At 44.7% G+C, this 20,477-nt stretch overlaps 1 protein-coding gene across 1 annotated transcript in view; it reads left to right on the forward strand.

The window, feature by feature from the left end:
• Positions 1–20,477, forward strand: part of LOC141257186 (scavenger receptor cysteine-rich domain-containing protein DMBT1-like) — a 458,733-nt gene that overhangs the window by 197,173 nt on the left and 241,083 nt on the right. The window contains exon 16 of the mRNA XM_073671423.1: positions 8,295–8,315. Within this exon, the coding sequence (XP_073527524.1) occupies positions 8,295–8,315 (21 nt within the window). The remainder of the gene's footprint in view (positions 1–8,294; positions 8,316–20,477) is intronic.

The following is a 20,477-nucleotide window of genomic DNA, read 5'->3' on the forward strand; positions in this document are numbered from 1 at the left end:
AAACCCAACCCTATTACCCCACTTGCCACCACACCAGGGCAAGTGGGAAGAGCTGAGGCTAAGCGCCAGAATTTGCGCATCTTATTGGGCTGGCTGAGAACTGATGTTATTAGCCTCGGAGGGGGCTAGTATTCATGGCCCCTTCCCTGGCTATTAATATCAGCCCACAGCTGTCTGTTTATCTTTTGCTGGTTAGATTTTATAGGGGGACCCTACGTCAATTTTTTTGAGGAGTCCCCCTGTAAACTAGCCAGTAAACGCTAATCAAACAGCTGTGAGCCATTATTAATAGCCAGGGAACATTTGGGCCTAATGGCCCTTTCCTAGGCTATTATTATTAGCCTGCAGCTCTCTGTTTAGCCTTTGCTGGTTAGAATTTATAGGGGGACCCTACGTCAATTTTTTTCTATCTATCTATTATCTATCTATCTAGCAGTCTATATATTTATATCTGTCTATATATCTATCTATTATCTATCTATTACCTATTTATCTGTCTATCTACTGTATATATCTATCATCTATCTATCTATTATCTATCTGTTATCTATCATAATCCAATGAAGATAGAGACAGCACTCCAAATTTCCAAATAGAAATTCTGTGGTTTGTTGACACAAAGTCATAGTGGAGACATTTTGTTTCAAGTGTGGAACTTTCTCAAGTCTTCTTTAGTTTGCTTGTGCTGCACCATATATTTTTTCCTTTATTATCTATCTCCATTATCTATCTATCAACAATCTATCCGTCTATCTATCTCTGTCTATCTATTATCTATCTTTCTATTATCTATCTACTGAATCTATCTATCTAATATCAATTTATTATCTATCTATCTAATATCAATCAATCTATATATCTATCTATCATCTATTTGTCTATCTATTATCTATCTGTCTATCGTCAATCTATCAGTCTATCTATTATCTATCTGTCTATCTAATATCAATCTATTATCTATCTATCTAATATCAATCAATCTATCTACCTATAATCTATTTATTATCTATTGTGACAAAGTCACTGGTAAAGTAGTGGAGGGGAGATATGTTTCCCTGAGGAATGGGCATCAGTGAATTGAAACCGTTAAGTTTCCTCCAGCATGTTATGTACAAGGAGGGATTAAGCCTCCATTTCCAAAAGGCGTGTTTTTATGAGAACAACCATAGAGTGGCTGGGAGGTTGTTCTCCATATCTCCTCCCCAGGGTGTGGTCTTGGGGGAGGTTTAAATACTTGACCACCTGAGGCATTCAGCGATCAGTAGATCTGGAGAGAGGAACTCCAGATCTGTTTATGTGGAGCTAACCTGAACCACACAGAGTGTCTGCACTCTGAGCAGGCGGATCCCTGCTTCCACAATGGCTGAGGACAAACCACATGTCCTGGGTAAAGGCAGCCATAAGCCAGGAAACGAAAACCGACAGTATGGAGGACCTGGTCAAGCATCTTGTGCTAGCTCAGCAGGAGACAAGCAAGCTACTATTGCAGCAGATCCACCAACAGCAGCAGCATCAACAGGACCAGCTCTGACAACAGCAGCAGCAGATGGAATTGCTTGCTGAGGTGGTTCTGGGAAGGCCGACAGCCCCTCCCCCAACTCTAGGTGATGACGCGAGCGTCCGGAAAGTGGTGAGGCGAGCCATGCAAAAAATGACCCCAGGAAATGATGTGGAGGCATGTTTGACTGTGTTTGAGCGGGTAGCAGAGCGGGAGAAGCTACCGCTGGAGCAATGGTTGGAGGTGCTGGCCCCCTAACTGACTGGTGAGCCCCAAAAGGCTTACTATGACCTGGCCTTGCAGGATGCCCAAGAGTATACTATGCTTAAAATTGAGATACTGGCACGTGCTGGAGTGACTATGTCAGTCAGAGCCCAAAGAGTCCACCACTGGGCATATTGCGGGGATAAACCCCCTCGTTCGCAAATGTTCGATCTCCTCCATCTTGTGCAGAAATGGTTGCAGCCAGAGTTCTCCACCCCAGCCCAGATGGTAGAACGGGTCGAGATGGACAGATTTGTTCACTCCCTCCCTAGGCCCGTGCAGACCTGGGTTGCCCAGGGAGACCCCTGAAATGTGGATGACTTGGTCGGCCTCATAGAAAGATACCAGGTGGTAGAGAGGTTCCTAAGGAAACCAGGTGGTGCTGCATTCCCATACTGGGGAACTCAGAGGGAGCCCAAGTCCCAAAAGAGGGGTGTTAGAGCCACTGGAGGGAGTCTGAGGTCCTATGACCTCTAAGCAGATGAATTGCAGCGTTGGGAGGCGCTGTTCATACTACGCATACCCTGCCTGCAGTGTGGACTATCAGCCCGGTGAGGGGCCACAGTCATGTCCAGTGACCATAAATGAGGTACTTGTGTCAGAACTTTTGGACTTGGGGAGTTTGGTGACTCTGGTAAGAGCCACACTTCCCCACCAGTTGATCCCTGGTAAACACGGGGGTGTCCGCTGTATCCCTGAGATGCCAAGGACTACCCCGTTGCCCAAATGACTATAAAAACGAGCCGTGGTACTGAGTCCCATGAGGTCGGGTAGTCAGAGATTTGTTACACCCAGTTATAAAAGGGCGGGACTTCTGGCTGTTCTGGGACTTGTGGGGAAAGGCGGGGTACCCACTTACTCAGACCAGAGCCGGTTCGTCCACGAAGAATCCCCATTACAGCCAGAGGAGGAGGAGATCCTCCTGTGTGTCCATGCTGGTGATGAGGACAAGACAGGGACCCATGAGGATGATATTCCTGAACTGGAGGTTTCTGGGGGGAATTTTGGTACTGCACAAATGCAGGATCTTACTTTGAAAGCGGCATGAGACAATGTGACGGTGATAAATGGGGTTGCCCAGGAGCTGGGGGCTGACACCAGGTTTCTTTATTTTTCAGTCAATGAGAATTTGCTTTATTGGGTCACTAAACAGAGAGGGGAAGTGTTAGAGCAGCTGTTGGTACCATAACCCTATAGGCGTAGGGTGCTAGACCTCGCTCATTCTCATGTCTTGGGGGGGGGCATCTGGGCATAGACAAAACCCAAGAGAGGGTCCTTCAAAGGTTTTACTGGCCTGGGTGTCACCGGGAGGTGGTCAATTATTGTCGGTCTTGTCCTACGTGCCAGCTAATTGCTCCCGTGTCCCACTTCCGGAGTCCCCTGTTTCCATTGCCCATTATAGAGGTATTGATGTTGATCCCTACGGTAGAAAGTAAATTACTGGCCAAGTGGCAAGGGCTATAAGAGGTGGTCGAAAAGTTGAGTGACGTCAACTACAAGGTCCACCAACCAGGAAGAAGGAAGCCGTATTAGGTATACCACGTTAACCTGCTCAAACCTTGGCGAGACAGGGAGCCGGTGGTAGCTACATGCCTGGGGGCACAACCTGAAGCCCGTATAGAGGATGTCACAGTGGCAGAGACATTGTCACCGGCCCAGAAGAACAGTTCCGAGAGCTGCTCCAGCGGAACCAGGACCTGTTTTCAGAGCTGTCAGGTTGTATGCGGGTGGTTGAACACGAAATACTGACAGAGCCGCATGTGAGGGTGAATCAAAGGCCACATCGGATTCCGGAAGCCCGCCGTGAGGTTATCTCCAAACAGGTGAAAAGAATGTTGAGCCTGGGCATCACTTAGGAGTCAAAAAGCATCTGGTCCAGCCCCATTGTCCTGGTGCCAAAGCCGGATGGAGAGTGGCGGTTCTGTAATGACTACCGGAAGCTGAATGAGGTGTCAAAATTTGACGCATATCCGATGCCTCGCGTCAATGGGCTTATTGAGAGGCTAGGGTCAGCCAGCTATATCACCACCCTGGACCTAACAAAAGGGTACTGGCAGATTCTCTTGTCCCCAAGTGCCAAGGAGAAGATGGCCTTCTCTACTCCTGACGGGTGCTTCCAGTACACCAGGATGCCGTTCGGTCTTCAGGGAGCACCAGCTACCTTCCAGAGGGCCATGGACCGGATACTAGCCTCTCATAAGAAGTATGCCGCAGCCTACCTGGATGACATCGTAATCTTCAGCCCGGATTGGGGAAGTCACTTACAGAAGGTCCAGGCGGTACTGGATGCGCTAAGGAAAGCAGGGTTTACGATAAACCCAAAAAAGTGCGCAATCGAGAAGAAAGAAGCAAAATACTTGGGCTACGTTGTCGGAAGTGGTAAAATAAAGCTGCAAGTAAAGAAGGTGGAGGCTATCCAAAACCGCCCGCAACCGAACTCCAAGAAGCAAATTTGTGCATTTCTGGGAATTGTGGGGTATTATCATCGATTTATCCCAAATTTCGCCAGATAACCACCCCCCTGACTGATCTTTTTGAGGGCACAAAGACATCGATGGCCAAGTGGTCCCCTGAAGCGGAGATGGCATTTCAGGAGTTGAAGCTCACCCTATGTAAGTAGCCAGTCTTAGTAGCACCTGACTTCACTAAGGAGTTCGTGGTTCAGACTGACACATCTGAGGTCGGTTTGGGAGCCGTGTTGTCCCAGGAAATAGATAGGGATGAACATCCAGTCCTATTCCTGAGTAGGAAACTTTCCTCCTGTGAAAAGAACTATGCCATCATAGAGAAGGAGTGCCTCGCCATCAAATGGGCCATTAAAACCCTAAGATACTATCTGTTAGGCTGAAAGTTCAGACTAGTGTCAAACCATGCACCCCTGAGATGGATGAGGGAAAGGAAGTGGAACAATGCCTAGGTAACTAGGTGTTTCCTAGCACTTCAAGATTTTAATTTTCATGTAGAGCACTGGTCCGGGAAACTACATGGAAACGCAGACGCCCTGTCCAGACTTCCCTTTTTAGCGAGTGAAGGTGCCAAAACCCCCAGCTTTGGGCAGGGAAGGGGGATATGTGACAAAGTCACTGGTAAAGTGGTGGAGGGGAGATATGTTTCCCTGAGGCTATGGGCATCAGTGAATTTAAACCGTTGCTTCCTCCAGCATGTGAGGAAGGAGGGGTTAAGTCTCCATTTCCAAAGGGCGTGTTTTTATGAGAACAACCATAGAATTTAAAAACTGAATTTTTTGTTTACTTGTGTTATCTTTGTCTAATATTTAAAATTATTTTGTGATCTGAAACATTTAAGTGTGACAAAATAACAAGAAATCAGGAAGGGGGCAAGCACTTTTTCACACCACTGTATCATCTATTTATCTATCTATCTATTATCTATCTATCTTTAAATTCAAAGAAGCTTTATTGGCAGGACAAAATAAACATTAGTTTTGCCAAAGCACGTGTAGAGTAGGGAATAGGGACTGTGGGGATGAGTTATGGGGGAAATCCAGGGTGGGGGCTATGTAAGTCCATGGCATATCATCGTTCTCTTTCTTGCAGCCCATGGCATGTGCTCACATATTGCGCTGCTATCTCCACCGTGCTCTCTTCTTCCCCCATCTATCAATATTTTTCTGGGGTCCCCCTGTAAACTAGCCAGTAAACGCTGATCAAACAGCTGTGAGCTGTTATTACTAGCCAGGGAACATTTGGGCCTAATGGCCCCTTTCTAGGCTGTTAATGTCAGCCCGCATAGTGACTGAAGACTTATCGGTTTTGGACAAAACCTTTAAGGCTACTGGCGTTTCCAGCTGCGAGAACACCTGGAAGCTGTGAATTAAGGTTATCTTGGGTGTGTATTTTACTGTACTTTTTAATAAAAGAAACAGGAAAAAAAGGTGTGGGTTCCCCAGTAATTTTCATAATCAGAAGAGGGAAAAACCAATGGCTGGGGGCTGATGTTAATATTCTGGGAACAGACCAATAGCCCTAAAGGTTGCCAAGCTATTAATATGAGCTGACAGTTGTTTGATTAGCCTTTACTGGTTATTATAGGGGAGACCCACAAAAAATTGACGTAGGTTCCACCCTATATTCACTAACCAGCAAAGGCTAAACAGACAGCTGCAGGCTGATATTATTAGCCTAGGAAGGGGCTATTAGGCCAACATGCTCCCTTGCTATTAATAACAGCTCACAGCTGTTTGATTAGCGTTTACTGGCTAGTTTACAGGAGGAACCCAGAAAAATATTGACGTAGGGTCCTCCAATAAAATCTAACCAGCAAAGGCTAAACAGACAGCTGTGGACTGATATTAATAGCAAGGAAAGGGGCCATGAATACTAGCCCCCTCTGAGGCTAAAAACATCAGCCCTCAGTGGCCCCAGAAATGACACATCAATAAGATGTACCAATTCTGGCACTTAGCCTTGGCTCTTCCCACTTGCCTTGTTGCGGTGGCAAGTGGGGTAATAGGGTTGGGATTCATGTCAGCTTTACATTGGCAGCTGACATGAAGTACAGGGGTTAGTAATGGAGAGGCGTCTATAAGACACCCCCATTACTAACCCCATGGTAAAAGTTTTTAAATAAATAGCCTGTAAAAAATCCTTTATTTTAAATAAAGGCCCACACCGTTTTTTAACATTTATTTAACAAAAAAAAATAGTTATACTCATCTAGCGCCAAATCCTCTGAAGCCATTGTCCTCTGTAAAAAACAAAAAATAAAAAAGCAACCTTTTATTCACCTAATGTTTAATCTATTCAAAGCCATTGTCACCTGTAAAAAAAATAAATAAATAAAAAAACACCAAATCCCTCACCTGTCCAAAATGATGAAATAATCCATAGTGTCCCAAGACAATATCACTTGTAGAGCAGTTAACAGCATGCTACACACTGACTTGAGATGCAGTGAGAGAGTTCACAGGAGTAGATGTGATAAATCCACCGGCTTTACTAAATACCCTCACTGACAGCACACGGGAGGTGGGACATGACAGTATCTCAAAAGTAAACTGGACCAGTATCACACTGGTGACTCTCACAGCTGTTAGTGGGCGCCTTGCTACTCACTGTGGTTACTGCTCTGCTCCTTCCAGTGTCAATCCATCTTGCTGACCTGCCTCTTGCATTACTTCCAGCACTGCTACACCCTCCTGCTGCTGGAGAGTCTCCACCTGGCTATAGGGAGGCGCAGCCAGACTCTGCATGAATTTAACTAGCTGTCTCCTGCAGAGTTTTTCATCTCTGGCTTATCCCATCTTAGCAAGGGATATATTAGGCAGCTCCTAAATCCACACCTTGCCTAACTCAGGTTCCTAGTTTCAGTCCATCTCTATCAATCTGTCAAGGTGCATGTTTGTTTTGACTCTTCTGTTACTGACCCGGTTTGTTTACTTGTTTGTCTGACCTCTATGCTCCTGACCCCAGCTTTGCATTTTAAACCTTTGCTGCCCACTCTGACCGTCTTACCCCGTCTCTGTGTTAGCCCTCTGTGCTTCGCATTTCTGCCTTGACCCATGGCTCAGCTGCTGCAAGTCTGGGGACTGCCCTAGAGTGACTTCTCTAACGGCCCAAGCCTATACTCACCATCAGAAACTCTAGTGGAGACCAGGTAGTCACTTAGTCAAGCCCCTCCAGGGTAAGCCCTACCAGTGGTGCAATGGGTCCACAACCACCATCGTCACAATCAGTTTTTGCCAATTGTCCAATCTGCTGAGCAAGAGGTCCATGGCATTGAAATTCAGGTTATCTGCCAGAGAAAGGACGCAGTTGGAGAAACAGTTTTCATAAAAAATATTATTTGATGCACAAACTTTTCTTTTTCTGCAGAAAATTCTACTCCATCAACATTATTGAGTTATTTTGTGCCTATTTGATTGTTACATTGGACTTAAGAGACAATTAAAAGAGAAATGTAACATTCTTTTTTAAAGAAGTTTTCTATCCCTAAGGCATTTTTTGGCAAGATCTGTAGCTTGACAGATCCTAAATAAAGTCTCAGCCACATTTCCATAGAATCTATTGAGCTAAGCAGGTGAGACTCTTATCGGCTTTTGACCGCAAATTACATATTTGCAATCACATAATGACTGCTGGAACCAGCAAGTGGAGCCAAATTCTAGTACTGTATACAATCCACAATGTTGGATTCAGCAAGCTGCTGTGCTTGCTAAATTGAACACCTGCTTTAATTTTGGTTTGCATAGTGCGACCTCTTTAGTAAAAGTTTAAGGAGCTTTGCACTCTTAACCAGATGGTCAGGTAAATAGATGGATAAACAAAGGCAGAAGATGTATGAGTTTGAGATTACTTTTATATTCTCGTCTGAAGATATTCTCTTCTTGAACAACCACTGTAATTTTGGCACGTATAGTGAGGCCTCAGTAGTAAAACTTTGAGAAGCTTTGCACACTTTTTAGCCGGATAGTCAGGTAAATACTGTAGATAAATCAGCAAAGGCAGAAGAAATTAGACTTTGAGTTAATTTTTAAATTCTGTTCTAATTGAGCTTATTTTTATTTCTGCAGTTGAACCTACCACTATTCCAGGTAACATAAATTATATATGTTTTTGTAACTTAATGAAATTTAACTTTTTGAACTGTTTAAGCCGTGAAAACATTATTATTTTACAGAACTGACCAAGGCTAGCTGGTTTAAAAATGAAAAAGCAATGGCTTGTCACCAAAACTTGAAAAATAATCCCTATTTTAGGGGCTGTTTCATGAGTGTGCATGCTGAAGAGGGTAGAGTTTCCAGGAGCAGTAGAATTTACCAATTCTACACACTGGAGAAACACAGGAGATATGTGTGGATGTCTAGTGGCAGTGGTAGCAACTAGTGTTGAGCCACCCCCGTAGTGTTCGGGTTCGGTTCGGTTCGTCGAACACCGGGATGTTCGAGGAACTGTTCGTCGAACTGTTCGTCGAACACCTTAGAACACCGTCGAACACCGTTAAAACCAATGGCAGGCAAACAAAAACACATAGAAACACATAGAAAACACCTGCAAAGGTGTCCAAAAGCTGACAAACTGCTCAGAAGACACTCTCTTTAAAAAAGCCGGCCCGCAAATTCAGCAGCGGCATACACCGGTACCCGACAATTTAGACAAGAAGGAATAGAGCATCACACATAGATTAGATAGATAGAAACATGTCAGTCACACATATAAGAAGCACAGTGACAGTGTTGGTTACTGCACTTGTCATTTAGTGTAAAGGATTTATTAAAAAAAATATTAGTGTTTTCATGCACCGTCTCTTTAAAAAACCGGCCGGCAATTCAGCATCTGTACCCGACAATTTAGAACAGAAAGAATAGAGCTTCACACATAGATTAGATAGATAGAAACATGTCAGTCACATATATAATAAGTACAGTGACAGTGTTGCTTACTGTACTTGTCATTTAGTGTAAAGGATTTATTTAAAAAAATAATAGTGTTTTCATGCACTGTCTCTTTAAAAAAGCCGGCCGGCAATTCAGCAGCGGTACCCGACAATTTAGAACAGAAAGATAGAGCATCACACATAGATTAGATAGATAGAAACATGTCAGTCACATTTATAATAAGTACAGTGATAGTGTTGGTTACTGTACTTGTCATTTAGTGTTAAAATAAAGGATTTATTAAAATAAAAATTGGCGTGGGATCCCCCATAATTTTAGCCTCTAGCGGAGGTTAAGCAGACGGCTGGGGCAGATGTTTGAAGCCTCGGAAGGGGGTAATACCCACGGAGCTTACCAGGCTACTAATATCAGCCCCCAGCTGAATACTTAGCCTTTACTAGCTATTAAAATGGGGGACCCCCCCAAAAAACTGACGTGGGGTCCCCCCTATTTTAATAGCTAGCAAAGGCTAGGCAGACAGCTGGGGGCTGATATTAATAGCTCAGGAAGGGTGCCATGAATATTGGCCCCCTCCCAGGCTAGAAACACCAGCCGTCAGCCGCCCCAGAAATGGCGCATCCATAGGATGCGCCAATTCTGGCACTTAGCCTCGCTCTTCCCACTGCCCTGTAGCGGTGGCAGTGGGGTAATAGGGCTGGGGTTGATGTCAGCTTATAATGCCAGCTGACATCAAGCCCAGGTTAGTAATGGAGAGGCGTCTATAAGACACCTCCATTACTAACCCCATAGTCAAAGTTGAAAAAAACACAAACACACAGAATAAAGTCCTTTAATTGAAATAAACAAACAATTCTTTATTGTTCTAAATTAAACCATACTTACCGTCACGCCCATTCCAGCTGAAGCCAACGATCTCCTGTAATAAAAATAAAACAATAAACCAACATCATCCTTACCTTTCCATGGTTCCCAGGACAGCTCCAGCTCTGCTACATCGAGATGACTGGCTGGACCGCAGCAGAACGCTGCCATCCAGCCTGTCATCCCGCGGACACTGAGAAGCGCAGGCATGCTTGCGCTCCTCACTGTCTCGCTGTGACGGCATCCAGATGAGCCGAGGTCATGTCCAATGAACTCGGCTCACCTCATGCACGTCACTGAAAGCGTGGGAAAATTCTCACGCTGAAGCGCTGAATGCAGGAGAATTTTCCCACGCTGTCAGTGAGGTGCATGAGATGAGCTGAGTTCATTGGACATGAGCTCACCTCATGCACGTCACTGACAGCGTGGGAGAATTCTCCTGCACTCAGCACTTCAGCGTGAAAATTTTCCCACGCTGTCAGTGACGTGCATGAGGTGAGCCGAGTTCATTGGACATGACCTCGGCTCATCTGGATGCCGTCACAGCGAGACAGTGAGGAGCGCAAGCATGCCTGCGCTTCTCAGTGTCCGCGGGATGACAGGCTGGATGGCAGCGTTCTGCTGCGGTCCAGCCAGTCATCTCGATGTAGCAGAGCTGAAGCTGTCGTGGGAACCATGGAAAGGTAAGGATGAGGTTGGTTTATTATTTTTCTTTTATTGCAGGAGATCGTTGGCTTCAGCTGGAATGGGTGTGATGGTAAGTATGGTTTAATTTAGAACAATAAAGAATTGTGTGTTTATTTCAATTAAAGGACTTTATTCTGGGTGTTGTGTTTTTTTTAAATACTTTACTAGAAATTCATGGCGGTCATGTCTAATACTGGCGTGACCCCATGAATTTTGGGCTTGGGGCCAGCTGATAATACCAAGCTGGCCCTAACCCCTTTATTACCCAGTGAGCCACCGCACCAGGGCCCTGGATGAGTTGGGTACAGCGCCAGAAGATGGCGCTTCTATGAACGCGCCATTTTCCGGGGTGGCTGCGGACTGCAATTTGCAGCGGGGGGGGCCCAGAAAGCTTGGGTCTCCCTGCGCTGCAGATTCCAGCCCCCAGCTGCCTAGTTGTACCTGGCTGGACACAAAAATAGGGCGAAGCCCCACGTATTTTTTTTTTAATTATTTCATGAAATTCATGAAATAATTAAGAAAAAAAGTCCTTCCCTATATTGTTGTGTCCGGCCAGGTACAAATAGTCAGCTGGTGGTTGGGGGCAGCCCGTTCCTGCCTGCTGTACCTGGCTGGACACAAATATAGTGCGAAGCCCCACTTCAATTTTTTTTAATTATTTCTTGAAATTCATGAAATAATTAAGAAAAAAAGGCCTTCCCTATATTGTTGTGTCCGGCCAGGTACAAATAGGCAGCTGGTGGTTGGGGGCAGCCCGTTCCTGCCTGCTGTACCTGGCTGGACACAAATATAGTGCGAAGCCCCACTTCAATTTTTTTTAATTATTTCTTGAAATTCATGAAATAATTAAGAAAAAAAGGCCTTCCCTATATTGTTGTGTCCGGCCAGGTACAAATAGGCAGCTGGTGGTTGGGGGCAGCCCGTTCCTGCCTGCTGTACCTGGCTGGACACAAATATAGTGCGAAGCCCCACTTCAATTTTTTTTAATTATTTCATGAAATTCATGAAATAATTAAGAAAAAAAGGCCTTCTCTATATTGTTGTGTCCGGCCAGGTACAAATAGGCAGCTGGTGGTTGGGGGCAGCCCGTTCCTGCCTGCTTAACCTGGCTGGACACAAATATAGTGCGAAGCCCCACTTCAATTTTTTTTAATTATTTCAGGAAATTCATGAAATAATTAAAAAAAAATTGACGTGGGGCTTCGCACTATATTTGTGTCCAGTCAGGTGCAGCAGGCAGGAACGGGCTGCCCCCAACCACCAGCTGCCTATTTGTACCTGGCCGGACACAACAATATAGGGAAGCCCTTTTTTTCTTAATTATTTCATGAAATAATTTAAAGAAAATTGACGTGGGGCTTCGCCCTGTTTTTGTGTCCAGCCAGGTACAACTAGGCAGCTGGGGGCTGGAATCCGCAGCGCAGGGAGGCCCAAGCTTTCTGGGCCACCCCCGCTGCAAATTGCAGTCCGCAGCCACCCCGGAAAATGGCGCGTTCATTGAAGCGCCATCTTCTGGCGCTGTACCCAACTCATCCAGGGCCCTGATGCGGTGGCTCACTGGGTAATAAAGGGGTTAGGGCCAGCTTGGCATTATCAGCTGGCCCTAAGCCCGAAATTCATGGGGTCACGCCAATATTAGACATGACCACCATGAATTTCTAGTAAAGTATTTAAAAAAAACACAACACCCAGAAAAAAGTCCTTTAATTGAAATAAACACACAATTCTTTATTGTTCTAAATTAAACCATACTTACCATCACGCCCATTCCAGCTGAAGCCAACGATCTCCTGAAATAAAAGAAAAATAATAAAGCAACATCATCCTTACCTTTCCATGGTTCCCATGACAGCTTCAGCTCTTCTACATCGAGATGACAGGCTGGACCGCAGCAGAACGCTGCCATCCAGCCTGTCATCCCGCAGACACTGAGAAGTGCAGGCTTGCTTGCGCTCCACAGTGTCTCTCTGTGAGGGCATCCAGATGAGCCGAGTTAATGTCCAATGAACTCGGCTCACCTCATGCACGTCACTGACAGCGTAGGAAAATTCTCCTGCACTCAGCGCTTCAGCGTGGGAGAATTCTCACACTGAAGCGCTGAGTGCAGGAGAATTCTCCCACGCTGTCAGTTACGTGCAGGAGGTGAGCTGAGTTCATTGGACATGAGCTCACCTTATGCACGTCACTGACAGCGTGGGAAAATTCTCCTGCACTCAGCGCTTCAGCGTGGGAGAATTCTCACGCTGAAGCGCTGAGTGCAGGAGAATTCTCCCACGCTGTCAGTGACGTGCAGGAGGTGAGCTGAGTTCATTGGACATGAGCTCACCTTATGCACGTCACTGACAGCGTGGGAGAATTCTCCTGCACTCACCGCTTCAGCGTGAGAATTTTCCCACGCTGTCAGTGACGTGCATGAGGTGAGCCGAGTTCATTGGACATGAACTCGGCTCATCTGGATGCCGTCACAGAGAGACGCTGAGCAGCGCAAGCAAGCCTGCGCTTCTCAGTGTCTGCGGGATGACAGGCTGGAAGGCAGCTTTCTGCTGCGGTCCAGCCTGTCATCTCGATGTAGCAGAGCTGGATCTGTCGTGGGAACCATGGGAAGGTAAGGATTATGTTGCTTTATTATTTTTCTTTTATTGCAGGGGATCGTTGGCTTCAGCTGGAATGGGCATGATTGTAAGTATGGTTTAATTTAGAACAATAAAGAATTGTGTCTTTATTTCAATTAAAGGACTTTATTCTGGGTGTTTGTGTTTTTTTTTAACTTTGACTATGGGGTTAGTAATGGGGGTGTCTTATAGACGCCTCTCCATTACTAACCTGGGCTTGATGTCAGCTGGCATTATAAGCTGACATCAACCCCAGCCCTATTACCCCACTGCCACCGCTACAGGGCAGTGGGAAGAGCGAGGCTAAGTGCCAGAATTGGCGCATCCTATGGATGTGCCATTTCTGGGGCGGCTGACGGCTGGTGTTTCTAGCCTGGGAGGGGGCCAATATTCATGGCACCCTTCCTGGGCTATTAATATCAGCCCCCAGCTGTCTGCCTAGCCTTTGCTAACTATTAAAATAGGGGGGACCCCACGTAAATTTTTTGGGGGGTCCCCCATTTTAATAGCTAGTAAAGGCTAGGCATTCAGCTGGGGGCTGATATTAGTAGCCTGGGAAGCTCCGTGGGTATTACCCCTTCCCAGGCTTCAAACATCTGCCCCAGCCGTCTGCTTAACCTCCGCTAGAGACTAAAATTATGGGGGATCCCACGCCAATTTTTTTTTAAATAAATCCTTTATTTTAACACTAAATGACAAGTACAGTAATCAACACTGTCACTGTACTTCATATATATGTGACTGACATGTTTCTATCTATCTAATCTATGTGTGATGCTCTATTGCTTCCATTCTAAATTGTCGGGTACAGATGCTGAAATGCCGGCCGGCTTTTTTAAAGAGACGGTGCATGAAAACACTATTATTTTTTTTAATAAATCCTTTACACTAAATGGCAAGTACAGTAATCAACTGTCACTGTACTTCTTATATATGTGACTGACATGTTTCTATCTATCTAATCTATGTGTGATTCTCTATTCCTTCTATTCTAAATTGTCGGGTACCGCTGCTGAATTGCCGGCCGGCTTTTTTAAAGAGACGGTGCATGAAAACACTAATATTTTTTTTTATAAATCCTTTACACTAAATGACAAGTACAGTAATCAACACTGTCACTGTACTTCTTATATATGTGACTGACATGTTTCTATCTATCTAATCTATGTGTGATGCTCTATTCTTTCGGTTCTAAATTGTCGGGTACCGGTGTACCGCTGCTGAATTGCCGGCTTTTCATGTTTCACTGTGAGCACAGTTCCCATCGATTTGGGCAATCACTCTAATGCCACAACCACCATGGCTGTGGCATTACAGTGAGTGGCAGACAATCCCTGCATGATTGGTGCTCTAAATAGCGCCAGAGATGCAGGACACGCTTTTGGTGCACGAACAGTTATCGAACATAACCTCGAACAGCCAAATTTTTTGCAAATCGTTCGGGTTCGTGGAACAACTCGAACACTGCCCAAAACAGCTCGAATTTGAGATTGGCGAACAGTTCTAGTCGAACACCGCTCATCTCTAGTAGCAACCACATAGTATAGAATAGAAAAAAGAAATAAAGATGATTTCTGGCAGTGTATGGCCAGCTCTAATACCCCTTTTCAGCAGTTGTACAGTATACATTATATGATGGACAGGACGTACTGTACATGACTGGCTTGGTGTAGGCTATCAGCACTGGCAGAAGCAGAAAAATGTAGAGGACAATGGACAGGAAAGCAGATGGCATAGCCGATCTAGTCATTGGAATCTGCTGTGTGTGAATGAAAGTTTGGCTAAATCATTGTTACAAATGTAAAGTTTTTCATACTTTTGGAAGATAACCTGATCTGAATGGATGTGACAAAGCCATCGGCATTACTGAATATCCACTCTGACTGCACACTTGAAGTGGAACATGATAGTATCTTCAAAGCAAGCTGGACCAGTTTTTACCAATTATTCAATCTGCTAAGTCAGAAGTCCATGGCATCGGAGTTCAGGGTACCTGCCGGAGAAATGACAAAGGTGGAGAAGCAGTTTTCACAAAAGTGAATATTTGATGCAGAGGCCTTTCTATGTTTGCAGAATACTCTACATTATAAACATTATTGGCTTATGTTGTGCCTATTTGATTGTTATACTGGATTTGTGAGAAAAATAAGAGAGAAATGTAACATTCTTCTTTAAAGAAGTTGTCTATCCTAATGAAAAATTATCGTCAAGCCCTACAGCTTGCCAAATCCTAACAGGAGTCCCTGCCACTTTTCAGTAGAATCTGTTGATTGAAGCACGTGAGACTGTAGCCAGATTGTGACTGCAAATATGCAAATTACATATGTGCAATCAAGTGACAACTGCTGGAACCAGCAAGTGGAGCCAAATTCTAGTGGTGTGTACATTCCACACTGTTAAGATTCAGAAAGAAGCAGTGCTTGCTGAAAATATCCTCAGGTGAACACCTGCTTTAATTTTCACACGCACAGTAAGGCCTCAGTAGTAAAAGTTTGAGAGACTTTGGACTCTTAACCAGATGGTCTGGCAAATAGATGGATAAAAAAAGGCAGAGCAAATGTGATTTAGCATTAACTTTTAAATTCTATTCTAATTGAGCCTTTTTTATTTTCTACCACTATTCCAGATAACATAAATTATATATATTTTTTGCAACATTATCAACTTTAATTCTATGAACAGTTTAAGACATCCAAAAATAATTCCTGTATTTAGAGAACAGGACCAGGTTAGCTAAAGTAAAATAGCAATGGCTTCTCACAAAGACAAAAATTATCCCTATTTTAGGAGCCTTTTCATATCTGTGCTTTCTGATGAGGGTACACTTCCCAGCAGCAGTAGAGTATACCTATACAACAAGGAAAAACAATAAAATATATAGAGAGCCACATGTAAGGAAATGTAATGCTCCAAATTATCTAAAATAGTGAATTATTTGGGTGCTTTTCTGGTATACGAATTAGTAGAAAAAAAGAAAAACAAACAGTCAAGAAACAACAAGCACCCAAACAATTGCAAGAGGATAAATAATTGATTAGAATAAATTTTGTAACATACCTGGCGGCGTCCTTGCATAGTGGTCCATCTCCCACTGTGCAAGAGCGCGCACTTGATCTCCGGTCCAGTCTGCTAGCCTGGCTTCCCTCCATGCTGTCTGTTTGCCTCTGTTTCTGCTGCTTAAGGGCAGCGCCCGATCACTTCCTGTTTCTTGGACCTGCTGCGGGCACACCCCTTGTGCGTCCTCAGCCTATTGCTGTCTGTCATCTGGTATCTAACCCACCTCCTCCCAAGAAACCCTGCCTGAGCATTGTGTTCTGTCAGTTGGCTTCTGGTCACTGATATGCCAGGTCCCGTTTATGTTTCCTGCCTTCGGTATCAGTTCCCGTGTCTGAACTGTGTCCTGTCTGTTTTATCTTCTAGCCTGTTGTCTTCTGCCTATCCTGGAGGCTGTATTTCCAGGCCTGTGTGAACACGCTCCTAGCCTGTTCGTTCCGCCTTCTAGGGGCCGCATACCTAGACCCGCTCCTGTATCTTGCTGCTGTGTCTGTTCTTGTCTGAATACTCTCCTTGCCTGTTTCCTGTTTTTCTCAATGTCCGTACCTTCCCTTTTTCTGCAGAGTCTGAACTCGTACCTAACTCCTGCTCGTTGTCACTGTACTTCCGTTTGTGAGTTTGTGGTCCACTCGCTACTTCACTGCAAGTACCCTGTGGGTATCTGGTTCTGCCTTTCCCTCCTGTCTGTTCCGTGTGAACAGAGCCCTGTCCCTCCTGCTCTGCCTTGCTCACCACTCCGGCGGTTCTTGCCTGCTCTGCCTTGCTCACTGCTCCAGCAGTCCTGCTCCGCTCTGACCCTTTGCTCACTGCTCCGGCAGTCTCGCTCTGCTCTGACCCTTTGCTCGCTGCTCTGGGGGTCTCGCTCCGCTCTGTCCCTTTGCTCGCTGCTCCGGCAGTCTCGCTCCGCTCTGACTCTTTGCTCGCTGCTCCGGCAGTCTCGCTCTGCTCTGACCCTTTGCTCGCTGCTCCGGCAGTCTCGCTCTGCTCTGACCCTTTGCTCGCTGCTCCGGCAGTCTCGCTCTGCTCTGACCCTTTGCTCGCTGCTCCGGCAGTCTCGCTCTGCTCTGACCCTTTGCTCGCTGCTCCGGCAGTCTCGTTCTGCTCTGACCCTTTGCTCGCTGCTCCGGCAGTCTCGCTCTGCTCCGACCCTTTGCTCGCTGCTCCGGCAGTCTCGCTCTGCTCCGACCCTTTGCTCGCTGCTTCGGCAGTCTCATCCTGCTCCTCTCTCGCTCACTGCTCCAAGCGGCCTTTTCCTGCTCTTCTCTCGCTCACCGCTCCAGGCGGTCTCGTCTTGCTCGCCGCTCTGGGCGGCCTCACTCTGCTGTTTGTCCACCGCGTCTGCGGTTCTGTTCCTGAGTCCCAGTCTGTACTGGGTCCTATCCACTCGGTGCTCCAACCTGTCGTACCTGCCAGTACCTCCCTGCCTGCATACCAGTCGTGCTTACCAGCATCCACCCGTCTGTATTCCAGCCGTGTCTGCCTATACTCACCAGTCGGTGTGCCAGCCTAACCTGCCTGTTCCAGTATTCCCCTGTGTGGGTCAACAGCCGTGTCCGGGGTCTGACCTGGAGTAGCACCTGGTCCCTCTGCCCGGTTCCTCCCTGGTGCACTGGCGTTGTATGCCGTCGTGCGACCTTGGTCGGATCGGGCAGATACTTAGTTACGCCCCTCCAGGCACTCTCCGGTTCATGGCACAGTGGAATCACTACATACACACGCACACGCCACTTAGCCCGGGCGTGTGCATTACAAATTTTATCATTTTAAAAATCTCCTTAACTCACCAAACATTAAATGCATTCCTGGAAAAATTGTGCACATAGAAAAATAATGTGCATACATACAAATTAAACTTGAAAAACATAAAAAACACTAGTTGGTCATTGGCCAATGAGAAAACAAAAACAATAGCAAAAATATAATATTTTGCAAGTAGTAAATAGCTGTGAGTTTAGCCAACTTCAGTGTTTAATCCTTTAAAAGCTGAAATAGCCACCAGCTAAGCAGCAAATTTAATCATGCGATCTGTGTGCAATCTTAGGGGGGAAGTGGTTTAAATGCAATAATGGGGTGACTGCTGCAAATATCTGAATCAGCATTCAAAGTGGTTAAGACACCCTGTATATAAGGAAAGGGAGATTTTGTTTTCACCTTAGCCAATGACCAGCAAATGTTTTTTAATGTTTTTCATGTTTAATTTGTTTGTATGCAGATTATTTTTTCAGTTGCACTATCCACATGGATAGTGTTCTTACCGACTATGCTTGGAGCAGGCTGTTTGCAAAGAGCAAAAGGTACAAACCGAGTGATAAGGTGGTTTCTCCATCAGATGTGAAGAGGAGGATGGCTACTGCCTTTACTGTGACAAGAACAGGACCACAATGCAACAGGAACTGTCCCACAATGCTCTAGGAGCATTGTGGGACAGTGCTCCTGTCCCTCAATGCTCCTGTCCCACAATACATCGCAATACATCGCAAACCAAAACTAGAGTGAATACATTAAATCACAAGCAGATGGTACTGTTACCAAACAATAAGAAAAAGAAAGGATTCAACACAGAAAGCACAATGTCGTAACTACGATAGACACAAAGTGACTAAACTCTCTGGATAGCTGAATTCACTGCTGAGAAAGAACAAATGCATATAATGTTTAAAGAGTTGAGGGGAATTTTTAAATAATAAAATGTATACTAATTAATTATTTATCCTCTTGAATTTGTTATTGTGCTTGCTAATTCTGGACCCTTTTTCTACTAATACCTATACAACACAATGGACAAACGCAAGAGATGTTTGTGGGTGTCTAGCGGGTAGTGGCAGAATTTGTATAATATAGAACAGAAGAGAACAGGCTAGGAGATGTCTAGCAGCATATAGCTATCTCTAATACCCCTTGTCACTAGTAGTACAGTATAAGTTATATGATGGACTGGAAATAGATGATTGGCTGATTGTGGACCATTAGCACTGGCGGCAGCAGAATAGTGTAGAAAACATCGGAGAGGCAGCAGATGGAATGGTGACTCTTAGAGGCATCAGCTGTGAGTGAATGAAAGTTAGCACTGATTCATGTGTAAACATTGTTACAAATGTAATGTTTTCCACACTTGTGGAAGATGTCCTGATCCAAAGGAATGTGACTGGTTTTGCTGAATACCCTCTCTGATAGACACTGGAGGTGGAACATGATAGTATGCACAAAGTAAACTGGACCAGTTCTTGCCATTATCCCAATCTGCTGAGCCAGATCAGTGTTCAGGGTATTTGCCAGAGAAAGGACAGAGGAGGAGAAACAGTTTTCGCAAAAGTGATTATTAGATGCAGAGGCCTTTGTCTGCAGAAAACTCTACTTTATCAACATCATTGGCTTATTTTGTTCTTATTTGTTTGTAATTGATTTAATAGACAAATAAAAGAGAAATTTAGCATTTTATTTAACCCCTTCACCCCGAAGCCTATTTTGACCTCCCTGACCTGGCCAATTTTTTCAATTCTGAAAAGTGTCACCTTATGTGGTAATAATTCTGGAATGCTTCAACACATGGCAGCGATTTTGAGAATATTTTTTCGTGACATTGTGCTTCTAGTTAGTGGTAAATTTAAGTCACTAAAATTTTCATTTATTTATGAAAATGTTGAAAATTTGTCAAAAAATGTGAAAATTTACCAATTTTCAAATTTTTTTTTTTTTTTGCATGTAAACCAGATAGTTATAACACACACAATCGTTAATAAATAACGCTTACCACGTCTATTTTAAGTCAGCATCATTTTTTAAACATAATATTTTTTTTATTAGGAGTTGAGGGACCACATCACATTTTAAGTGACTTTGAGGGGCTTATGTGACAGAAAATTCCCAAAAATGACATCATTTTAAAACTGCATCTCTCAAAGTGATCAAAACCACATTTAAGAAGTGTATTAATTTAATGTGGAAGTAAAAAATGAGAATTTAAACTTTTCCCACAAAAGTGTTGCTTTAGCCCTAAATTTTTCATTTTCACAAGAGTACCAGGAGAAAATGGACCACCGAGTTTGTTGTGCAATTTTTCTTGAGTACGTCAATGCTCCATGTGTGGGGGAAAACTACTGTTAAGGCACACCAGAGGTCTCGGAAGGGAAGGAACTCTATTTGA

The sequence above is a fragment of the Phyllobates terribilis genome, unplaced genomic scaffold (genome assembly GCF_046119375.1).
Source record: "Phyllobates terribilis strain yellow unplaced genomic scaffold, ASM4611937v1 Scaffold_3__8_contigs__length_932513732, whole genome shotgun sequence".
NCBI classification, from domain to species: domain Eukaryota; kingdom Metazoa; phylum Chordata; class Amphibia; order Anura; family Dendrobatidae; genus Phyllobates; species Phyllobates terribilis.